This window comes from Etheostoma spectabile, chromosome 2 (genome assembly GCF_008692095.1).
Source record: "Etheostoma spectabile isolate EspeVRDwgs_2016 chromosome 2, UIUC_Espe_1.0, whole genome shotgun sequence".
Taxonomy (NCBI): Eukaryota; Metazoa; Chordata; class Actinopteri; order Perciformes; family Percidae; genus Etheostoma; species Etheostoma spectabile.
The window spans coordinates 14,299,501-14,315,158 of NC_045734.1; the positions used below are offsets into that span (position 1 = coordinate 14,299,501).

The following is a 15,658-nucleotide window of genomic DNA, read 5'->3' on the forward strand; positions in this document are numbered from 1 at the left end:
TATATATATATATACACACACATGGATGCTAAAATGCCGTTGCAAGCTCCAGAAAAAGCTACTAAGTGGACCTAGAGTTTAGATTAATTAATGTTAATGGTAGGTCCTATCTTGTCATTTACGTGACATTTTCTTTCATATCACAGATTTTTTGAATGAACTCCTCAAATCAAGAAAAAAGAGGGCTGGTGCGTTTAAGGCTGGGAAGAGTAAATCCAAAATCAACAACTTTGAGATTTCAGACGATGAAGACAAACACGGTAGGACAAAGAGAGTTTCATTTCTGAAAACCCAAAGAATCTTCTCTCCATCGGGAGACACAACAGCATCAGAGTCACGTGAAACCGAGGCACCAAACTCTTCCACCGGTCTACACAGCAATTATAATGATTCGTTTTCCTCGCAACACTCTACAAATGTCAGTGAAGATAATGTTCGATTTAAAAGCAGTGGTGCGGAGTCTACCGATTATCAAATCACAAGAGAGAGCTCCAGTAAGTCTATGTCATACCAAACATCCGATGACACTCTACTGGACATGCCATTGCCTTTATCATCTGACAGCAGTGTAATGGAAACTCCATGTCCCGAAGAGAAGTGCAACTCTGTTCCGGAAGAAAGCTCCCAGACTCCCCAGTTATCAGCATCTGACCTCAAACACGTGTCCTCAGCAGGTCTGTTTACCTTCTCCATGTACAGTATAAGTCCCAAAGGGCACATGCCACTTTTGTCAGATTTTCCTGCAGAGTTTTGAATTTATATTTCCTCAAACTGTCATTATTCAGATACAGAGAGGGAGCCACCCAGGCCTAAACCGAGGCAAAGGACTCTTGGATTGAGCCATCATGCTGCAAAGAAGATAGCTGAAGACACTGAATCTCAGGATCTCAGCAGGCCCCAGACTTCCTCTGCATCCATTCCCCTCTCCACTGACATGTCCAGCAACATTGCTGTAAGGAGCTGTGGTCCACATGCAGGCATCATTGCTTGGTTGTTCAGTATTTTTTTGTTGAAACATCTAAGTGTAGCACGTTTGTTATGTCGTTTCACCGAAGTGGACAGACAGAGATCATGCAGCTTCATGCAGCCTCAGTAAATTCTCTTCAAGTAAGAGTGAGCAGTCACAGCTTTTCACCAATTCCACAGTTGATTCTGGATCCAGAGGTAATCATTGGCTTCCTCAGAACCATAAGTTACCTTATTTTCTTTATTGTATTTTTTTATATTGTATTTCTCATTAATCTTCTTGATGTTCATTTTTTTGTTTTAGATGGCTTTATTTCCAATGACAGCCAAGAACAGGAGAGAAAGTACTCCACATCATTCGAAGAGTTTAATGTAAGTAATGTATTGTCAGGTGTGACTGTGATAGTTTAATAGATGTGCTCTGCCTTTTTATTTTGATTTTTCTTAGTTGTTGTTTTTTTAAATGTGTTTTAATTGTCCTCTTTCAGGCAGACTCAGTAGATAACTCACATCAACTCTCTCATGTCCTTGAAAAATCCTTTGAAACTAGGTTGGTAAACAAGCTGCAACAGACACTTCCAAAGCTTTGTGGATAGACCAGGGTAATAACCTAACTGACCGTCATTTTGTTAAAATTAGGACATCAAGTTCTCACTCTAACACCACTCAGAGATCTCAGAGTGTGTGCTCCAGGAAAGTGGAATCAAAGTATTTGGGATCTCTCAAACTTCTGGATCGTAAAGTCTCACTACAGGAGTCTCAGCCTCAAGCAGCAGATACACTCAGAGCTGCCATTTACCAGGTCAGTGTGACAATGAGCCCGTGTCATGATGCCACATTGCTGAAGTTCTTCAAAGTCTTCAGTTCTTCAATCTTCACAGTGTTTTTTCTGTTATGTGTTTTATGGTGAAGGACAATATGCAACCAGTGCAGTTCTCCTCAGCACTATCTAGAAGAGCGCCATTGTATGCTTAGACTAAGACACTGATATTGCTTTGATTACAGGTATATAAGATATATAGAATATACTTATTAAAAGTAGAGTATGATTTCTTTCACCCTATTAAACACTGCATTGGTAATGTCTATGTTATATAACATTATCCTCAGATTGTATTACGTTATTTTTAGGGGGTAAAGAGGAATGGATCCTGAAGAGCCAATTTGGGTTTAAAACGTTGAATACCTTTCCTAATAATAACACATTTTATGAAATTCTCTTGCCAGTCCTTGGGAGGAAGATATCTGAGTATGTTTTTTCTCTCTCACTCACATGTACTCCTAACAGGAATGGCTTCAAAAGAAAAAGGAAAAGTTCAAAGAGAACATGCAACGAAAGAAGAAAGAGGAAATCCTGAATGAAAAAAAGAAAAGAGTGAATAATCCGGTTTTATTTAAAATTGCTGTTGTACTGCACTAAAAAAGACACCTACTGGTTATTTTAACATTTATGCACACTGCTTGCTATCTTTCCAAAAACAAACAGGATGAAGTGGCTAAAAAGGAAGATGCTGTTGCATCGTACCAGGCTTGGAATGAAAAGAAAGCAGAGAGTCTCAAAGCGAAAGCCAAAGAAAAGCAAGATTTAATCACAAAAGAGCAAAGAGCGATCGAAGAGAAAGAAGAAAAAAGGCAATCTGCTAAACAGGTAAATTCATTGATATTTTGCGCGTTATTCTTATTCGAAACTACAATAATCTGTCGAAAGATGTAAAATGAATGAGTAATGTTATAAACATTGCAGGTGTTTGAAAAATGGAAACTGGAGCATGATCAGCTACTCAAAGAAAAGTTCAGAAAACAAAGAGAAGCTGAAAGTAAGCTTCAGTTTAGAAAACAACAACAGGAGGAAGAAAAAAAGAGAGACCGCAAATCTGCTTTTTCTGAGTGGTGAGTGTAAATTGACTTTTTAACAGAAACAAACTTTTTAACAGTGGAGCCAATACAGTCCGACAGCTGCTGAATGCCTGCGGTTCTACCCAGAAAACAACAAATGTCACACATTACTGTCATTTAGTGGCTAGAACTGCTAGATTGCAGACAGTGTTTGTAAAATTGTCCTACTGTGCATGTTTACTATACATTGTATTGGGGTCTGATAGTAAGTATTTAAACAAGTATTTACAAAATAAAAGTAGTGCATTTCAAATAGCTGCATGGGGCGAATAGCATCTGTAGCTGGGTGTGAATTGATCAACCACCAGATGGCAGCCGAAGCTTGATGTTGAGCCACATTTCATCACTGTATCTTGATCATCTAAACTATTGTTACCTTTTTTTGTTCAAAAAATGTTTAAGGCATGAAAAGAAGAAAAATGTCGTCCTTGAAAAATTCACAAAGGAGCAAGAAAAAATACAAAACAAAGCAGAGGAGGAATGCTACATGAAAGAAGAGAGAGATAAAATGGCTCTAGAGATGTATGAAAACTGGTTGGTAAGTAGAACTACTAGTGGTGTCAGGGATAAATGGGCATCAAAGGTGGTGGCTCTTTATTTGTTTTTGAGAAAAATGGTCTCACTCACTCTTGGGGGGCATTTCTTCCATAATGCTGAACGATTTGCCAGTCCTCAAAGAAGTGTTTATATCAAAGGCATCAGAATCAGTTTCATGACCACAAACAGGGAATTTGACTCAGCTTTCCAGCAGCTTCAAGTACTTCCATATACAGTGGCTTGCATATGTTTACACACCCATGCTAAAGTTGATTAAAGAGAAGAAGAAAAAAACATCTTTTGGAAATTGATCTTAATGCCTTCATTTAAAAAATTAGGAAAATCCAACCTTTTAAGGACACCAATTTTCTTTGTGAATGAAAACTGTATTGTCAATGAATAAATGTTGTTACTTAAAGTACAGGGGGCATATGTAAACACAGTTATTTTTTAAAGGCCAGTTATTTCATGGATCCAGGATACTATGCATCCTGATAAAGTTCCCTTGGCCTTTGGAATTAAAATAACCCCACATCATCACATACCCTTCACCATACCTGCATATTGACTATTAGACTAATAGCTGGTTAGATTTGCATTAAGAGATGATCTTATGGAAAGTTCCCCATGGCAATCTCAAAGGAACTTTATCGGGATGCATAGTAGGTGTCTGCCTCTATGGGAATTTAACATAGGGGTGTGTATACTTATGCCCCCTGTAATTTAAGGAAGAAATGTATTTATTTACAATACATTATTCATTCACAAAGAAAATTGGTGTCCTTTAAAAGGTTGGATTTTCCAAAAAATTTTGAATTAAGCATTAAGAACAATTTTCAAAAGATATTTTTTTATTCCTCTTTTTAATCTACTTTAGCATGGGTGTGTGAACAGGTGAGCTACCCAGGCGCCCTGTTTCTCCTCTGTTTCAACTACAGTTTTACCAGATTTGAGTTTCTGCCTGTAGGTTGCAGATCAGGCAGTGATCTGAGTGCACCAAAGCTGCCAGGAAAACAGAGCAATATGCATCTTTATAGATGTGTAGCAGTGGTTCAGTGTGGTAGGACAAGTGGTTTGCTGTCTATATCACAGAAGACATGTGGAAGGGTTAATATTTTTGGAATATTGATTTTCTTTTTTCCAACAGGTACGAAAAGATCTGGAACAGAAGAGACAAAGAGAAGAAAGACGAATACAAGCAATACTCAACGACAGTCCACCTCCTCCGTGGAGCCCTCCGAATAAAACTATACCATTTCGAAAATGACACTTGAAATGTAACATACTACCCTTAAAATATCTGTGGGTTCTATGTTACATCTTATGTTGTAAGTTTTGTACTGTATGTTGTGTTTTAAACAGTTAGATGGCAGCTGTTCACTTATATATTTTTTATCAAGTTTTGCAGAAGTCAGCCGCTCTAGTGCAAGTTTAGATTTTTATATGTTTTTTTATGAAATGTTTCAGTATGATTACAAAGTTAGGAAACGTTTGTTTTCCTGTGACATGGTAACATGTAACAAACCCTTTTTTATATATGTGGTGGTCTATTATTGCCACATCTGAATGTAAGGCAGCAATAAGAAAACCTATTAATGTCAAGGGCGATAATAATTGGTCTGCTGATTCTTGAACTGTTTATTGTTGAACTGTTGTTGAATTCAACAGTTTATTTTTGTCCAAAGGCTCCAAATCATCACACAGTTTTAGAAAATGATTTGTTTAACTTTTTGTTTTTATTTATTTTCATTGCATTGGTATCATCATCTAAAACCTTTACTTTAGAATAACAAATAACACAATAAACTAATGAGAGCTACACTTTTGACGCTCTCTCAACATCATCTTTCCTGTAGAAATGTGAGGATGGAGATCCCTCTTAACTTCTAAATGATTATTATACTACATGACCAAAAGTATGCAGATACCTGAACATTACAGCCCTATGTTATTAATAAGGGCATTTGGCACTATTTTAACAATCGTCATTTTTCATGCAATTTTTTTTTTTTTTATTGTTCCAGCTTCACAAATGTGAGGATTTGCTGTTTTTCCATTTAGTCATTGCAATAATTGTATTATCTTCAAATGATTTTAATAATAATAATATAATAATTAATATTCAATTAATTTATCAACTAATCAATTAACTGATTAACCAATAAAATGATCACCCAGATTAAGCCATGATGAAAGTAATCAGTTGCAGTCCTGTTTTTAAAAAATAGGTCCACCAGACTCCACCTCCGTGATCCGCTAGCTGCCTGGTGAACTTGAGGAAGACGTCGCAGATATGTAGTTTTAATACATCTGTGAGGATTTCGGTCTCTCGCCAGTAACCTATGTAAATAAATTACCCGTAAACCACGCCCTCTTTGTACCTTCCCTCAGGCCCCTCATCCCTACGCCAACACAGTGACGGAAAGTTAAAACCGAAAACCAGCGACACTGTAAAGATTTTGACAGCATAAAAATAAAAATTGTCACTGAAAAGACACAGACATCAAGAAACAATGTTGATTGACATTGAAAAACCTACCATAATGCAAACACATGTCAACGTGAAATAATATAATAGGATTGTGGGATTATTACTTTTTGATGTTAGTGTTTCACATATCGTTTCAATGCCACATTTTATTTTCAATACCACAGGTTACTGTCACTGTTCTAGCTCCATATAGACTTTTACTTAAGCAAAATATCTGAATACGTTCTCCACCAGCGTTTAAATGGTTTTAGTTGTACAGAAAAATGTTGCTTATATTTATTATTAATGGGAAAGGAACCTGAATCGTGTTGTGCTGTTACTTTGAAAATATCATACCGGAAGTGTCTCCTGGGCGGTTTCATGAAGATTGAGGTGATAGTGTACAAGAAGTACGTACCCTTAGTTTAGACAAGGTAGTGCAGTTGTAAGAGGCTGGTGCTGTGTGTGAGTTTTACGTTGAGCGCTAGTTAACATTTTATTTAAAGACATTTAACATCGTTTGTTACCAATCACCGGAACCGACGGCTGTTTCCATACGTTAACATTAAAGAGAGGAGCTAACATAATCTGCGCATTCCTGAAGTTGACTGATTGTCGAAGTGGCAGAGGTAATGTAACGTTAGCTCACGGTTGCTAGCTAGGTGCTTCACTACAGTATAGACGTCCGTTCATTTATTACTTGTGTTTAGTTCTCGCATTTACCAATGGGAAAGAAGAGGTAAACTAGCGTACTCATGGGCCTGTTAGTGCGTAATCTTAACATACAAGCAGTGACACTTGTTCTGCAGCACAGCTAACGTGAACTAGCTAAGGTATCTGGAATAAAAGGTCAGTTTTTATCGCTGTAAGACGTGGCTGAGCTGCAATGAATGGCTCTTTATTTTCTACCAGACTGTAACGGTGCGACTGGTAAGTCAGCTACCGGAGGACTGACGTGTTGGTGAGCCATGACATTCGGAGGCTTGAACAGGATGGTTTAGAAACAGATTAAAGTGTTAGAAAGAAAGAAAGAAAGCTTAACTTTTCTGATGGAGCTTTGCTCTTCGTATTAAATTTAAAGTCAACTTTAAAGTTTTCTTTAAAGTTTACACTTTTTTAGCACAATGGATGGACAGATAAATGGAAATTTCTCCAAGTGTTGATATGGAGCTGCAACTAATGAGTATAGGCTACTTTAATTATCATTTTATCTGCCAGCTGTTTTCACAATCGGACAAGTCCTAAATCCAAGGTTGTCTTGTCTTCAAATTGCTCTAAAGATTTGAAAGAAATCAAGATTAACTTTTCTGATGGAGCATTGCTCGTCGTAGTAAATCGAGGTCTTCTTCAAAGTTGACACTTTTTAGCACAGTGAAACGCATTGTTAATTGTTAAACAAGGTTGCAACTGATGAATGATTACTTTTACTATCAATGAATCTACAAGTTTTTTTTCACTATCAAAAAGTCCTAAAACTTAAGGTGATGTCAACGAACAATTATTGTTACATGGAAACTCTCTATCGATTGATCGATCGATCTATCTCTCTGAAATGACCTTGAAGTCTTTTGTCACATCTAGATTATTTTACACCTGAAAACAGAGCCAAGAGGAGCTGCAGAAGTCTCTTTCACACCACTTGAATTATAATACGCTGAAAGATTGTTATGGAATTTTTGCCCAACGACACCAAAAATAAATGGCCTGCTATAGCTTTAACTGTCACACAACACAACGAACCAGAGAATCCTCATTGGACACTGATGGACCGCATTTTTGCTTTAAAAAGGAATCAAGTAGTTTCCATATATTTTCAAGTGAATTGGTGACCTTGTTTGATTTGAGCAGGAATATTAAAAAAAAGAAAGGAGAACCTAATCACAATTAGAATCAGGAAAAAAGGGTTTTATTGCCAAGTACATAAAACTTACAAGGAATTTGCCTTGGTGGTTGGTGCATACTTAAATAAATTTAACATTAAAGGTTCACTATCAGTCAGTTAGTCATGACAGTTACTGAAACATGAGAGGAGGGGTGAGCTTGCTCTGTTTTGTTTGAAATTGACTTGGAATGTCAACAGAAGTGACTATGCAGGAACTCCTAGTGCACCTTTTAATATGAAGTAAACAATAAATACTAGGGGTGCACGAATCAGAAAATGTTGCGATTCGATTCAATATCAATTTTTAGGCTCAAGATCCGATTCAAAATTGATTGATCGGCCCCAACAACCCCGGGGAGTGCACGAAAGTGGAACCCAAAGCAAAACGGTGGGGAGGCAAATATTGAGAGGTGCATGTAATAGTATGGATTGATTACACAATGACCTCAAAATACTCTGGGCTTCTAGGCTGGATACAAAACCTTGTGTAAGGGATAGGAAGACAACAAAGACATCAGCAGAACGGGGCCACTGTTAGTATTAGCTCCAAAGTTATGGACCAGAAGTGCCGTTTGGCGTCACATATGACTCACTCGACCTCAGAAGGGATAAAATGGGCCAAAATGGTCTACGCTGATTATAGTGCCTCCCTAATGGCCAATAACAATTCACAGTATGTAAATGTAGTTACCTTTTCCATGTGATCGTATACACTATGAGTTGATTTTGAATCGGTAGAGCTTAAATCGATTCATGAATATGAATTTTAAACTGCACTAGTAAAAGGTGTATGTACTCTCTCATTTCAGATGTGTTTTTTTTTTGCATTTTCTTGTCTCTTTATATTTGCAGATGTTTCAGATAAAGAGCATCTGTTGCATTGGTGCTGGGTATGTAGGAGGCCCAACATGTAGTGTGATCGCCAACATGTGTCCAGAGATCACAGTGACCGTCGTGGATGTCAATGAGTCCCGCATCAAGGCCTGGAACTCGGACACTCTGCCCATATATGAGGTATCATATCAATGTACTTATTCAAAGAAACTGAGCTGAAGGTATTATAGCATGAATAAATAAAACTTCAACAAACTGGATCATTTTTTCTTAGGGGTTTTCCCTCTACATTTTTATCTCAGTTTTGAGAGCCATATAAGTTGAAGTAGTTGCCGGTTTTTATTACTTAAACTGTGTTGGAAAAAGTAGATGAAGCTAGGCAATTGTTCCAGCCAATGTTTTTCTACAACATTGCTCCAATAGTGGGATAAATGAAATATAAATTAGTTCCAGATTGCTCGGTGTCGCAACTTCTCTATGTCTAGATGACCACAAGGTATTACATCATCATGACAAAAAGGGCAGTTAATGACCAGTCATTGAGAACTTGTATATCATTTCTGTTTTTAACTGACACACCCTCCATGTCTTATTTTCCCTCTTCCTCCCACTCCAGCCGGGTCTGAAAGAGGTGGTTGAATCATGCAGAGGGAGAAATTTGTTTTTCTCTACAGACATAGACTCAGCCATCAGGGACGCAGACCTCGTCTTTATCTCTGTGAGTCAATCAGTTAACCCCATGCACACTTCCCGACGCACAGTTTGACCAGCGCCAGATATAAATCTTGACATTTATGACGCATAAATAAATTCATGGGAGGGGTTGTAATTCCACCCACAGGTGAACACCCCAACTAAGACCTATGGGATGGGGAAGGGTCGTGCGGCTGACCTTAAATTCATCGAGGCATGTGCCCGACGGATTGTGGAGGTATCGGATGGTTACAAGATTGTCACAGAGAAGAGCACCGTTCCGGTTCGAGCTGCTGAGAGCATTAGGCGAATATTTGATGCCAACACAAAGCCCAGCCTCAACCTACAAGTGTGTATTATTGAATAAGAATAAAAATCGGATATCTGTTGTTCTGCAAGCTTTAAAAGTTGTTGTGCCGCTGCTTTAGGTGCTGTCCAACCCAGAGTTCCTCGCAGAAGGAACAGCCGTGCGGGATCTGAAGGAGCCAGATCGCGTCCTGATTGGTGGAGACGAAACAGCCGAAGGTCAAAGGGCAATCAGAGCGCTGTGTGCCGTCTATGAACACTGGGTCCCCAAAGCACGCATCATCACCACCAACACATGGTCGTCCGAGCTGTCCAAACTGGTGAGCGGAGGGCTGAAACTAACAATAATTTTCATTGTTTCTTTTTTATTTAATTTGATGATTACTGTCTCAATAATTGCTAATTTTGTTATGATATGATTGTTGTTAGTCTAATGCATTTATGTTTAAAACACATTTTTATTCTCCAAGATATTGATAACTATATCGGCCTATAGTCCATAACCCAAAGAAATTCAGTTTACTATCTTATATGACAAAGAAACGTATTAAACTCACATTTGAGAAGCTTGAGCCAGGAAATGTTTGGTACTTTTGATTGACGAATGACTAAAATAATTGGTTATCAGAATAGTTGCTGATTCATTTGCTTTGACTAATTGATCACTAATTGTTTCCTTTGTATGGCCTTTACTATTTTGTATTTGTCATAAGTACAATCCAACAAAAATAATAATGGGTGCTTGTGTAGGCAGCCAATGCATTCCTGGCCCAGCGGATCAGCAGCATCAACAGTATCAGTGCTCTCTGTGAGGCCACCGGGGCCGATGTGGAGGAGGTTGCCAAGGCAATTGGTATGGACCAGAGAATAGGCAGCAAGTTTCTCAAAGCCAGCGTGGGTAAGAAACACATCCAAAATATGTTTTTAAGTGAGCTTTTATGTAAAGTTGTATAATAAGTGTTGCCTTCTATCTCTTTGCTTCTTTAACACCCTGGTCAGGTTTTGGTGGAAGCTGTTTCCAGAAGGACGTGCTGAATTTGGTGTACCTGTGCGAGGCCCTCAACTTGCCCGAAGTAGCCTCTTACTGGCAGCAGGTGAGCTACACCACACACAGTAGCACCTCGTTTTTTTCTGCTCGCTGTATTCATCTTCTCTAATCTGTTTATGATTTTCTCAGGTGATCGACATGAATGAGTACCAAAGGCGGCGGTTTGCCTGCAGGATTATTGATAGCCTCTTCAACACAGTTACTGGTAAAAAGCTTGCTCTGCTGGGCTTCTCCTTCAAAAAAGACACAGGTGACACAAGGTTAGTCTCATTTCATCACATCCTTTTTTTGTGATCCAATTTTTTTATGTATTTTGGTAAAGTAAACAGCAACAAACAGATGCAAAAAAATACACTGAGACAAAGAATGCTCAGGCAAGAAAGGAAAAAAAAATAGAACATAGAGAGGAAAGACGCAAGGGAGGGAGACAACACACGCAGAAACAGACACACACAAACAGACATATACACAGACAAATACAAGACAAGGAACCAAACACGGTTACAGCCCAGACTTCACAGCCTCAGCTATCGTTCACCCAAGTGTCAAGAGTCTTTCCCGGCGCTCCATTAATGCGCGCCGTGGAAAGCTCCATGTAAACAACATCCAGGTAGGCAATGGTCCACGTGCGGATAGACGGGTTGTGTGGTGGTTTCAAACGGGTTGCAATCACCTTCTTTGCAGCTGCAAGTCCAGCAAAACTGCACGTTTCTGAGTTCTAGAAAGTTAAAAGGTTGACAGGTCATAATCAAAACATTGACAGTAACAATAAACAAGGCGAACATTTTGGATGCAATTCTGTTCCAGAACCAACTAACGGGAGTGCACTCCCATACCATGTGAAGATATGTGCCTTGTGTTTTTATTATTTCATCACATCGTTGTAGACATTTGTCACCACTGTTATTTTCTTCTATATTTATTTTCAACATCCTTATGTTGATCATTAAACTAGAATTATTTATGCAATCACACGTTACTCCTGCAAACATACTGTGTTGAACTATGACCTCTCTCTCTGTTTATGCATGTGTGTATTTATGCATGTGTGTGTCGCAACTCCAGGGAGTCTTCCAGTATCTACATCTCTAAGTATCTGATGGATGAGGGAGCCAAACTGTTCATTTATGACCCCAAAGTTCTCAAGGAACAAATAATTCATGACCTCTCCCAGCCCAACATCTCAGAGGACAACCCAGAAAGAGGTGGGTGTTCTTACCAAGTGGTCAGTGGTTACATGGCTGTGTATAAACAGTTTTTTTTTTTAATTTTTCAATGCAGGGAAATTGTTGGTATGGGGCAAATCCAAATTGTGCACAACAAAAAGTAGCTCCCAGTCATTGCTGATACATTTTAATTGACACATAGCTGAATGTTTGTTTTTTGAATGTTTTTAAAGATAAAAACATTCTTCATTTGTCATTTCTTTTTTTCTTTTTTTTTTAATGCTAAGCTGTACCGATAACTAGCTGAGATGAGAACCTGCAACTCTTCACTGTTTTCTTCTTCTTAGTGTCGGAGCTGGTGACTGTGACCTCAGACCCTTACGAGGCCTGCAAGAGTGCACACGCATTGGTCATCTGCACTGAGTGGGACATGTTTAAGGTCACAATCACACATTGTTTTCATCTTGTAATAAAAAACAAAAACAACCTTTAAGTCATCCTAACCCTCAAATTCCACCATAGGAGCTGGACTATGAAAAGATTTACAAGAAGATGCTGAAGCCGGCCTTTATATTTGATGGTCGCAGAGTGCTGGACCACCTCCACCCTCACCTCCAGAACATTGGCTTCCAGGTGAGCAGACAGAAAGAAAACACACCACACAATGCACATCTCATACAAAATCAAAGTTGGTGAACTGACTTCTATAATTTTGCTGCTTTTTCTGTCCACAGATTGAGACCATCGGTAAGAAAGTGACCACAACACGTATTCCCTACACTCCAGCAGCTGCTTGTCCTCGCATCGCTGCCAGTGAACCTCCCACAAAGAAAGCAAAAGTCTAAAACTCACTTCAGCTCCTCATACACAACATGCAACACATTCCTCTCTTAACCTTTTTATTGCCGGTACACGCCTAATTATCGAGGGGAGAAAAAAAAGAAGAAAAAAAAAAGGCCAAAACAGTGTGACTAACTGCTCCCCTGCAGTTGGTCTAAAAGGAAGAAGTTGAGCCTTCAGTCCATTATAGTGCAAATGTGATCCATGACTGTGTTTGAATCTTTGGAAGATGTTTAGTAATAAACCATCAAACGGTTCATTTTATACATTTCATTTGTCAACCAAACATTTCAGTGCTGCCATACATGCACCGTCTATTCCAAATGAACACTTATATTGTGAGTCTATGTTCTGACAGTATTTACTATATAATCAAGTAGCATTGCTAAATTGCAAAACAATTTTATACAATTAAAAAAAAAAAAAAATATTTTTATAAATCTTACTGTATGTTGATCAGTATTTCTATCATTGACTGTTTACTAAAAATGGAGATGCAATAAAGTGTCACGTGTCCTCAGTTTGTGCCTATTGACAATTCCACATAAATAGAAATAAAAAAATTACAACCAGAAAATGTCAGCTGAGTTTTAATTCTTTAAATAAATGTACATTTTTGTTTTGTCTAAACAATAAGTGTGCAAAATGGACATCCTCTTGTAAAAGTGTAAAGTTTAAATCATTTTACATTAGGAAAGACTTTGGGCCCAAATCTTTTTATCTGCTACAGATATCAAAAGTACCTCTTTATACACCTCTGTACCAAACAAAAGGTCAACTTGGTGCTTAAACAGTATTTTTTAATGTAATCTAAATACAACAGTGTTACAAGGCTTCCGCAACCATAGGTGTTTGAAATTTAAGCCACTGCAAGAACCCATAGACCAAAAGTAACTCCTTTTAAACTGTTAATTAAATCAGTCCTGAAGCAGCAGACATCAAAGAGCTCATGAGAGTTCACGGTGGATTTGATTTAGGGGCCCCTGAGGTGCAGAGACAGCAAATTACAGTTACTGCAATAGGTTTTATTTTCTCTTGGCAGGGGTATGTGGACAAAGTCTGTAGTTTATCTACATATCTGCAGGCCTTGTACTGCTGCTTGTTCTCTTTGATGTCCTCTTGCGAAAACGTTAAACCTTTTTGAGTTGTCGCAGGTGAAAGGTGGAGACCGTGTTTGAAAAGGAACAAAAGGGTCCCTGTACTTGCGCTACGTCTTACTAATGTCACTTCTGTACTCTCACGTAAAGCTACCTGCCCTTGTGTTACCCCAGGTTGTTAATATGTTACATATTAAGTTTGGTAAAAGTCTTTATTGTGCTACAGCTTACAATGATGCATTATGGTACGACAGGAGTAAACGCTGAGTTTGTCACCAATATTGTGTATAGTTATAGGTACAGTAGGGACAAGACTAAAGGGAGAAAGCTGCTAGTTGGGTGCGTTTCATTCTGCGACAGTGACTTCTGCTTTTCTCTTCTTCAGTAGATTCTTCAGGAAGAACTCACCTGTAAAGAGAAAAGACAGATTAGAAAATATATATTGTGTCTGACTCATATGAACTAAATGAACAAATGCATTTACCTTGCTGTCCATTATGTTTTCTAGGATATTTTCTGTTAATTTGTATGATATATATTAATGTACGCTGTGGCAATAAAGCATTGGCTAGATGTAAGCAGTGACCAAAACCTGACATATGACTAATGTGGTTTCACATGATTGTGATGTGCTTAAAGCAACACTATGTAACTTTTCCCGCTTTGGTGCGCCTAAAGATTGGAAGCGGAATTGTCCCATTATGTCTCATTTGAACTACAGATCCGCTACCCAATCTGGCAAACTTGCATAGTGTTATAGACGGTTATAGCCGGTACAGAGTTGTGATCACTGCATAAAAACTTAAAGGGTCAGTTCACCCAACTTACAAAAGTGCATATTCTCACACTTACATTAAAGCCACACAAATAATTTGCATTTTAACAGTTGATGTTTTCAGATGTCAAATCTCAAAGTACAAAAAATGTTCCAGTTACTCTGGATAGACCACAGACCTCACTGAACAGTTTTCATTACTACTAGTTGATCATTATTTTAGAAAAGATGTTACTGCTGCTGAATTTTCAATCAAACCTGTTTTCACATGCAGTGGGGTTCGAAAGTTTGGCACCCTAGGTAAAAATTTTGATAATGTGCATAAAGAAGCCAAGAAAAGATGGAAAAATCTTCAAAAGGCAACAAATGACAGATTAGACATTCGTATAATATGTCACAAAAAGTTAGATTTTATTTCCATCATTTACACTTTCAAAATAACAGAAAACTAAAAAATGGCGTCTGCAAAAGTTTGGGCATCCTGCAGAGTTTATAGCATGCACCGCCCCATTTGGAAAGCTGAGACCTGACAGCGTCATGGATTGTTCTCAATCATCGTCTGGAAAGACCAGGTGATGTCAATCTTAAGGTTTTAAATGCCCAGACTCATCTGACCTTGCCCCAACAATCAGCACCATGGCTTCTTCTAAGCAGTTGTCTAGAAAACTGAAACTGAAAATAGTTGATGCTCACAAAGCAGGAGAAGGCTATAAGAAGATAGCAAAGGGTTTTCAGATGCTAATATCCTCTATTTGGAATGAAATTAAGAAATGGCAGTCATCAGGAACCGTGGAAGTTAAAGCAAGATCTGGAAGACCAAGAAATATATTATATATATATATATATATATATATATATATATATATATATATATATATATATATATACACAAATATCAGACAGATCAGCTCGCAGGATTGTGAGAAAAGCAACTCAAAACCCACGTTTGACTGCACGATCCATCCAGAAAGACCTGGCAGACTCTGGAGTTGTGGTACACCATTCCACTATAAAGAGATACTTGTACAAACATGGTCTTCATGGGAGAGTCATCAGAAGAAAACCTCTTCTACGTCCTCACCACAAAACTCCGCGTTTGAAGTTTGCAAATGAACATATAGACAAGCCTGATGCATTGTGGAAACAAA

The 15,658-nt window shown here is 38.2% G+C and overlaps 3 protein-coding genes across 3 annotated transcripts in view; 2 read left to right on the forward strand and 1 right to left on the reverse strand.

The window, feature by feature from the left end:
• map9 (microtubule-associated protein 9) overlaps positions 1-5,421 on the forward strand; it is a 6,787-nt gene extending 1,366 nt beyond the window's left edge. Inside the window, exons 3-13 of the mRNA XM_032537761.1 lie at positions 147-674; positions 786-952; positions 1,056-1,164; positions 1,271-1,338; positions 1,455-1,516; positions 1,606-1,768; positions 2,255-2,341; positions 2,453-2,614; positions 2,711-2,856; positions 3,265-3,400; positions 4,547-5,421. Coding sequence (XP_032393652.1) covers positions 147-674; positions 786-952; positions 1,056-1,164; positions 1,271-1,338; positions 1,455-1,516; positions 1,606-1,768; positions 2,255-2,341; positions 2,453-2,614; positions 2,711-2,856; positions 3,265-3,400; positions 4,547-4,666 — 1,748 coding nt within the window. The 3' untranslated portion in view covers positions 4,667-5,421. The remainder of the gene's footprint in view (positions 1-146; positions 675-785; positions 953-1,055; positions 1,165-1,270; positions 1,339-1,454; positions 1,517-1,605; positions 1,769-2,254; positions 2,342-2,452; positions 2,615-2,710; positions 2,857-3,264; positions 3,401-4,546) is intronic.
• An 806-nt stretch (positions 5,422-6,227) lies between these two features.
• On the forward strand, positions 6,228-13,158 carry ugdh (UDP-glucose 6-dehydrogenase). The gene is made up of 12 exons (XM_032537809.1): positions 6,228-6,498; positions 8,604-8,765; positions 9,202-9,303; positions 9,427-9,627; positions 9,707-9,904; positions 10,335-10,482; positions 10,584-10,678; positions 10,762-10,892; positions 11,698-11,837; positions 12,146-12,237; positions 12,321-12,431; positions 12,533-13,158. The coding sequence occupies exons 2-12, from the start codon at positions 8,604-8,606 to the stop codon at positions 12,641-12,643; spliced, it is 1,491 nt and encodes a 496-aa protein (XP_032393700.1). The 5' UTR covers positions 6,228-6,498; the 3' UTR covers positions 12,644-13,158.
• Positions 13,159-13,439: 281 nt separating this feature from the next.
• The window catches only part of lias (lipoic acid synthetase), an 8,514-nt gene continuing 6,295 nt past the window's right edge, over positions 13,440-15,658 (reverse strand). The window contains exon 11 of the mRNA XM_032537817.1: positions 13,440-14,143. Coding sequence (XP_032393708.1) covers positions 14,082-14,143 — 62 coding nt within the window. The 3' untranslated portion in view covers positions 13,440-14,081. The remainder of the gene's footprint in view (positions 14,144-15,658) is intronic.